This window comes from Molossus molossus, unplaced genomic scaffold, assembly GCF_014108415.1.
Source record: "Molossus molossus isolate mMolMol1 unplaced genomic scaffold, mMolMol1.p scaffold_m16_p_1, whole genome shotgun sequence".
In the NCBI taxonomy this organism is placed as follows: Eukaryota; Metazoa; Chordata; class Mammalia; order Chiroptera; family Molossidae; genus Molossus; species Molossus molossus.
Window position 1 is genome coordinate 37785532 of NW_023425344.1, and position 8401 is coordinate 37793932.

Genomic DNA, 8401 nt, shown 5'->3' on the forward strand with positions numbered 1-8401 from the left:
TCTGAACAACAACAACAAAAAAAATGGAAAAATGCCCTCGGGTGAGGATAAAAAAACAAACAAAAAACCAAACTAAAATACTACCACCTCACCCCCAAAATTGACAATAATATCTAGTTGGTTTCCAATTTCTTTGATCCTCTCACCAATATTATTTTACATTTGGCTTGCTCTATTCAAGATCCAAATATGAGTCACACATTGCATTTCGTTGATATGTCTCTAAGTGTGTCCTGCCTCTTTTTGCCCCCTTGCATCTTATTTGTGAAGAGACCAGAGCATTTGCCTGTAGAATTCTCACATTCAAAATTGTTCTGATTGCATCCTGTATTGTACTTTACCATTGACTTCTGTCTCATATTTTTATTGCAAACCGGTAGTTTGTCTTGAGACTTGATCTAACTCAGGTTAGATTTTGAAACAAGCATGCTTCAGAGATGGTGCTGTGTCCTTCTGTCAGGAGGTACCTGCTATCTGGTTGTCTCTCTTCTTGTGACACTAGCAGCCATTGGTGATCATTGCCTAGATCCACTAATTTACCACGATGATGCGAATGGCAGCCAGGACTAAAACCACTGGTTTACAGAGTCCAGATGGAATGCCCCAACTGCCCTCTCTCTTTGCACAGCCCTGAACAGAGGCAGGAGAAGGTGATAGTGGCCCTTGGTTCAAGGTCCAAGTTGCCATGAGTCTCTTTCCTCTTCATTCTTGACATAGTTGTCCCTTCTTCCTCATTCAGTTGACTACATACAAATAATTAGGCAGAAGCACAGGCACTATTATTTTGGAGGCTTATGATTATGACCACTCTCAGACGACTCAGGAATAAGGTCTAGACAGCCCTTGTTTATTTGCATGCCCCAGGTAAGTTTAGAAGAATAGTTTTAGTTTTTACTTTGGAACGTGTAGTTTATATGGGATTTGGAGATGGGGCAAAGTGGCCTATCTGACTTACCTTCCTCATTATCCTTTGCTCGGGACAATTTTAAAAATGTGTTTATATTCCTTTAGCAAACAGTGTTTGTCCAAGTTTGGTGGATCTGTGGCAGAACTTCACGGGTTGGGCAAGGCTGAGCAGTGGGTCTCAGCACGCCACAGCTCTGTCGTCTGTTTGGTTCCTTTGTGTTTGGGGGCTCTGCGTAACATTTCAGTTGTAAAAAAGGATTCTGCATGTAAATAAATTTAGGAAGTCACATAGGGATAACTAACATAAGAAAAGTATGCCCAGAATTTTTCTAGGGGTACAGGAGTCTAGACTGCAGAAATGAACTCATATCCGACAGAGAGAACAATTCTAGTTGATGGGTAATTGTTGTACTGGATAATGAGAACTTCTGTTAGGGTGATACATTTGATCTTTGAATCACACAAATTGAGTCCCAAATGACCTCACGAGGTCAGAAGAGACTGCGGCCCTGACAGGTGGGCTGAGCATGGTGCATGTCTTAGCTCAAGCTGCCAAAACACTACCACAGACTGGGGGCTTAAACAACAGAATTTATTTTCTTGTAGTTCTGGAGGCTGGAAGTTTAAGATCAAAGTGTTGACAGGCTTGGTTTCTCCAGGCCTCTCGCCTTGGCTTGCAGGCGGCCACCTTCTCACTGTGTCCTCACCTGGCCACTTTCTGTGTGCAAGTGCCCTGGTGTCTCATCCCCTTCTCATAGGGACACTCGTCCAGTTGGATTAATGCCTCACTTTTATGACAGCCATATTAATATTTCAAATTCAGCATTTGAATTGGGTGGGGGGAGGGGGAGCACAATTCAGCCCATTAAAGAGGGGATCCCAGAGCTGGGGTGCTCTGGGTTTAGGCAGGCAGGAGTCAGCATGGTGGTCCGGAGGAACCCTCTCCTCAGGCTCAGGATGCTTGGCCTTGGGAGGGGAGTGGGCAGGAGGAAGACAAGGCCTTGCGGTAGAGAGCTGAGGGTCTAGGTCAGAGCCCATCGGGAGCCAGGCCCTGGGCTATGAGATGGGCACTGCGGCTTGGGAACCAGGAGTATAACCCCAGTCCTCAGCTCTAGGCCCGCCATGAAGCCCGATGAACAGCAAGGTCGTCCGATCTGGTGCTGCATTGCCGTGGAGTCAGCGTCTCTGCCCACTCTTCCGCCTTCTCTCTGCCAGAGGGCCTGTCAGAGAAAGGAGTATACCGGGCCCAGGAGGGCCAGTTCCAGGGAGATGGACTACTGTAGGACGTAGATGTTGAACTTGCCCCCAAGGAGGGCGCCAGCAGTTCAAATCACAGCACCCAAGCAAGTGTCATAAATGCAGGTCCCAGCTGAGCTGGGTCAATAGCCAACGGCTGACTCAGGCCCCTAGCCATTGGCCAAGGTCCCAGGAACAGAGTCTGGCTCACCAGGGAAGAGGAGATGTCAGGACTAGATGGTTACAAGACCAACCAAGTGGGCTGGGGTTCCCAATGAGGCTCCAGGACCAGGGTGTAAGTTGGGGTGTGGGGTGGAATATAAACTAGCAACTGAGGCAAAAGCTCATTATAGGGAAGGGCTCAATCTGTGGGGTTGTGCAAGGAAACCTCAGTCCATTAGCCCCATAGGTTTTAAGGGCGCTCCAGGCCACCAGGGCTTTGGGGTGGATGGCAGCAGAATGGTCCCCATAGGCTTCTACTTGGCCAGCCTCAGTTCTATGCTTGGAAATGATATGGAGATGGGGTGGAGGAATCAGGCTGCGCGGACAGGCAGAAAACAGCTGAATGGGTTGAGAGCCCTGCTTGGGGTGTGTGGGAGCCTCCTGCTGGCTGGCCAGCAACAGCGTGGTTTAGATGCCTTGTATGCGGCGCTGCTGCTGCCGCACAGTGAGGAGGAGCCATTCCTGCTTGTCAGCAGAGGAGAATCTGCTTGGAGCAAAAAGGTTTGCATAACAATTTGGCAACACAAGGCAGGATAACCATAAAGCAGTAAGAGTTCAGAGAAGGAAGGACAGACAGGGAATTGTGACAGGCTGGAGATTTTAGGGAAGATTATTTTCCAAGAATTTTTGTGAAACATTTTAAATGTCCAGAAGAATGGACATTTAGATTTAACAGTTGTTAAGGTGTTGCCATATTTGCCTTATCTAGCTATAGGTGTATAATAGGTGCGGTGTGTTTCACACGCATACGTACTCATAAGTTGTTCTCCTTGCAAAATTGTTTGAAAGTCAATCATCTGAAACTCCGGCACACATCCTTCAGAATAAGGGTGCTCTCCTACATAACCACAATAGCATGATCACACATAAGAAAATGAACAGCTATTTTCTAATATCCTCTAATATCTAGGCCTTATTCAAATTTAGGGAAGAGTTGAATACTAACAATAATAACAGCCAACATTTATTGAGCACCTATGTTCTGGGCACTGTGCTCAGTGCTTTATGGTTATTACCTCATTTAATCACTCATTCAAACAGGAATATTGTCAGGCACTGTTGTCACCTCATTTTATAGGCAAGGGAACAAGTTCAGGAGGTTAAGTTACTAGTGTGAAGTCCCACAGCTACTAAGTGGTGGACCATTCCAGACCTAAGGCTTTCTAACTTAGAATGTCCCTCTCAGCTACCACTCTAGTAAGTAAAGACCCTTCACCTGGGCCTTCAAGACCCAAGTGGACTGGATATAAAGGGGAGGGAAGGAGTACGTTCCAGGGCAGTGAGGTGACATCCTGAGAACATGGTTGGGACATGCAGAAGGCTTCAAGGAGAGCAAGTGACTGGCCTGGCTGCACTTTGCCGCTGATTTCATACCTCTGCGTTTCTTTCCCCCGTGCCCGTGGAACAGGCATTGCTTATTGTCCCTTCCGCTAGGATTGAGTCGGGAAAGTAGAAATTGGCTCGGTTTGTTAGCAACTTTGAGGAAGGATTTAGCAGAAGAGCAGGAAAGCTGAAGTGTGGAGATGACCTGTGGACCTTGGTTTTCCATGTGGCCCACTGCAGGGTGATGGGTAATGAGGAGGTGTCAGGCTTGGTGGTAGAATCTCGCCCAAATGGTTAGCCCGAGTTAATGTGAAGGACCTTGCAGGAGGAGCTCCTTTGCCTTTGGCCACCCTAGAAACGCCACCATGGTCAGGTTGGGCTGTCCGAGGCTGTAACCTTTCCTGGTCTTTCGCTCTCCAGCTCGCAGACCTCTGAAGAGAGTGCCATCGAGACAGGTTCCAGCAGCTCTACCTTCATCAAGAGAGAGGACGAGACCATCGAGGACATCGACATGATGGACGATATTGGAATAGACTCCTCAGACCTGGTGGAGGACAGCTTCCTTTAACTGGAGGATTCGAGGGGTACCTTTCACTCCTGGAGCCGCCGTGGATCCTTTGAAGAAAACCACTTTATTGCAATGCAAAGTTTGAGAGGAGGACTTGGAGGACGTGTAAAGAGAAGTTCCCAGCCAAGGGCTTTAGGGAGCCTCTACACGTGAGTGAATGGGATATTTTGAAATGAACTTTCTTGGCATTGCCTCTTGCAATGTTTCAGTAGCATCTCAGTGTGGGAAGTTTGGAGGTACTTGGGCAAGGAAATAATGGACCATGCAAGACGAACTTTGTGTTTCAAGGCGTTGGTGGGATTCCAATGTACACAATTTTTGTTGCAGCAAAACTCCAGCATTGTAATTATGTAAATAGTTCTAACTAAGGATGTGTTTAGATTTGTATTAACTATCTTCTCTGGACCTCTGAAGAGACCGACCACTCAACCTATCCATGTACTTCCCTCTTGAAACCTGGTATCAGCTGCTGTTGAACTTTTTAATGAAGTACATGCAAAACCACTTTTGAACCTTAAAAGGTACTGGTACTATAGCATTTTACTTTTCTTTTAGTGTTAAAGAGATAAAGGCTAATGATTAACCAACCTTGTTTAATAGATTTGGGTCATTTAAAAACCCATCAACTCATTTTTATATTGTAATCTATGTTTATAATAATACTACTGTTATCAGTAATGCTAAATGTGTAATATGTAACACGTTTTCCCTACAGAGAAAGCACAATTTAAAAAAAAAAAAAATCCTTACTAAGTAGGTGACAAGTTTGACAATTTTTGACATTTATATTAAATAACATATGTTTCTCTATAAAATATGGTAATAGTTTTAGTGGATTAAATTTAGTTGAGCATAGAGAACAAAGTAAAAGTAGTGTCTTCCAGGAAGTCAGAGTTTTTAACCATGTACTGAATAGGTGCCCTAATCCATTGTACTAAAGACAATTAACTGTCCTTGGAAGTAATGGGATTCAAAACAAATAAGCAAAACTTTGAATCCTAAATGTTCTCAGTATAAAGGCATAAGCCTATGGCTAACATGACTTCTTATGTTAATACCTAGTGGAAAATATAATCATCAGCAAACAGATGGCATTTGCAGGGGTTTTATTCATGTCTGGTGATAACTGGTAGATCCCAACATACATATTTTTAAAATTCCACAAACCCTGAAAGAGTCAGAAAAATGTCCTGCCTGAACATGAGCCCTTTCTTCTTCTCTTACCCCAATGAGAAAGTCTGAAACTCTGTGACCTTAAAGTCATTGCTTAGTGAAGGCTGTGTGTGCCTTTGTCTGAATGTTTGGTTCCCAAAAGGAACCGGCAACCAGAATCCCCAGATTCTAAGTCCTCATCCCAGAGATTCTGAATTATTAAGTCCGGGGGGAGCAGAAACATGTATTTTTATAAACACTTTGGCTGTTCTGATCAGACAGGTTTGGAAAATACCAGCTTAGATTACAGGAAACTACCATGGGAAAGAAATAATTTGAAATTAGGAACTGGGCTAGATAGTAATCAACCATGCAGGAAGCCTCCTGTTTAAATCTTTGGCTTCAGGTCAGTGCCATTTAATGCCACATATCTAGCAATTGCTACCTTTAATTTAACGTTCCATTCTTTGCTGAGGCTGAGCATGCTAAATCTTGGTTGGCAGGTCCTCTAAAAGTAAGGCACTGTTTCCCACTGCATGGGGGAACGGAACTCCCTCTTCCTCCAGGCTCCCAAAATGCATGTCCAAAAATGATGCAATTCAGTGTGCCAAGTCTCTAGAACCAGGCCAATATTTTGATGAAAAAGAAGTAAAGTTTTACTGATATTTTGGGGTTAGATGGGAGGACAAATTGTCACATCCATCCAAGCTGTCAAACTGGTTGGCATGGGTTCATTGGCGTTCTTTGCAATACAGCTTAATCGTTGACACCATATGAATGAAACATGGGCTGTGATTACTGCAATCACTCTAGGTGCTCCTGGCAGGTGATACTTCGGAAGGTGTAAAAGCAATAACAAGGTACTTGACTACCTACTGCTATAATCTCAGTGCAAACTCCAACTTTCTTATCCACCTTTTTCATAGTATGAAGACTGAGCCAGATTGGCCAATTAAAAAAGAAAACCTAACTAGGTTCTGTAGAGCCAATTAGACTTGAAATACATTTGTGTTTCTAGAATCATAGCTCAAGCATTCTGTTTATCACTTACTCTCCCTTGTGCAGCCTTCTTTTGTTGGTACTTTGCATTTTGATGCTCCTTTGAGTCTTGTGTGACATCATCAGGCTGGATGAAAATTCTCAGAGCAGCAGATTCCAGTCCTAATGAATGCTCCCATCTGAGTTTGTGTGTATCGGCATTTTTTTTTTAAACCAGTGTTTTCAGTGTATCACAGATTTGTTTCCTTTATGGCCTCCTGCAAAGTCCCCAGATGAAAATTTGCCAAACCTTCTTGCTTTCAGTTTTTATGAAGACAATCAAAGCTGGCCTGAGAAACACAATTTGTGACTTTTAAAATGATCAGTGATGTCCTTAAAATGTGGTCTGCCAACCTGTAACAAAATGGTCCTATTTTTGTGAAGAGGGACGTAAGATAAAATGATGTTATACATCAATATGTATATATGTATTTCTATATAGACTTGGAGAATACTGCCAAAACATTTATGACAAGCTGTATCACTGCCTTTGTTTATATTTTTTTAACTGTGATATTCCCCACAGGCACATTAACTGTTGCACTTTTGAATGTCCAAAATTTATATTTTAGAAATAATAAAGAGAAAAATACATAAGTGTTCCCAAAACAGTGGTGTGGTGAATGTGTGAGAACTAACTCCATAGGAAGGGTCTAATGATGCAAAATGTATTACAAATCCCCATTCATGTTTTTGTTTTTAAACATGTAAATGAAGATCTTTATATTTCAATAAATGAGATATATATATATAATTTAAAGTTATGCTAACGTTCCAACATTTTTGTCTTAGTTTAATTATATAAATTAAAGCAATTCTGTTCAATTTATTTTCTTAGCAACATTCCAGTAGGACTGTGTATTATAGTTTTGATCAAACCAATAGAAAATTGAAGACTTAAACGTTATTTGAGCTAGTCAGTTCTCAGACCAAGCATTTGACTTAAAGATGATTGGCACTTGGATCATCTTTGAGCCTATCTTTATTTGTTTGTTATAATAGCGTATTATTATTTTTAAAAAAAATTTTATTTTTCAATTACAGTTATCTTTCAACATTTTGTATTGGTTTCAGGTGTACAGCACAGTGGTTAGACAATCATATACTTTACAAAGTTCCAGTACCCACCTGGCACCATACATAGTTACTACAATATTACTGACTATATTTTCTGTGCTGTACTTTACCTCCCTTAATTATTTTGTGACTACCAATTTGTACTTCTCAATCCCTTTACCTCTTTCACTCAGTCCCCCACCCACCTCCCCTCTGGCAACCAGCAGTCTGTCTCTGTGAATATAATAGCATGTCACTGGGTGATGTTTCCCCACACAGTGTAAAGACTGCAGGCATGCATTCACTCTGGACAGCATTCAGACATTGCACAAGTGCTTCAAGTACAAAGTTCCCACCACATCTTTTCCCCTGTCCCTGTCCTGTTTCCCAGAGGCAGCAGTGCATCATTGGTGTGTGTTCTTTTATCCTGTCAGCCCCTTTCTGTGCATCTGCTCGTATACACACTCGGGCATACCTCGGAGGTGTTGTGGGTTGGGTTCCAGACCACCGCAAGGAGCATCACGGTGAAGGGAGTCGTGATGGCGGAGGGTCTTGCCTTCCATTTGTAAAGCAGGCAACATCTGTGAAGTGTCATAAAGCTATTTTTCCTTAATATTTTACCTAGATGGGATTGTACTTTAGGTAATGCTTTGTGGATACTTTTTCTATTTTTATTTGGAAAGATAGACTTTATTTTTTGGAGCAGTTTTAGATTCACAGCAAAACTGAGAGGAAAGTACAGAGATTTCCCACACACCCCTGCCCCACACACGCACAGACTCCCCCCCATCACTGTCCCCCACAGAGAAGTTCGTTTGTTACAATTGATGACACATCATTACCACCAGAGGCCACAGGCTTTTTATAAGTACTATAGTGTAGAGATCTCTGTGAGAAGTA

The 8401-nt window shown here is 42.8% G+C and overlaps 1 protein-coding gene across 4 annotated transcripts in view; it reads left to right on the forward strand.

The window, feature by feature from the left end:
* Nucleotides 1-7209, forward strand: part of PDGFRA (platelet derived growth factor receptor alpha) — a 47698-nt gene extending 40489 nt beyond the window's left edge. For all 4 annotated transcript variants that reach the window (XM_036252142.1, XM_036252162.1, XM_036252152.1 and 1 more), the window contains exon 23: nucleotides 4108-7209. In XM_036252142.1, the coding sequence (XP_036108035.1) occupies nucleotides 4108-4255 (148 nt within the window). In that variant the 3' untranslated portion in view covers nucleotides 4256-7209. The remainder of the gene's footprint in view (nucleotides 1-4107) is intronic.
* Nucleotides 7210-8401: the final 1192 nt, after the last annotated feature.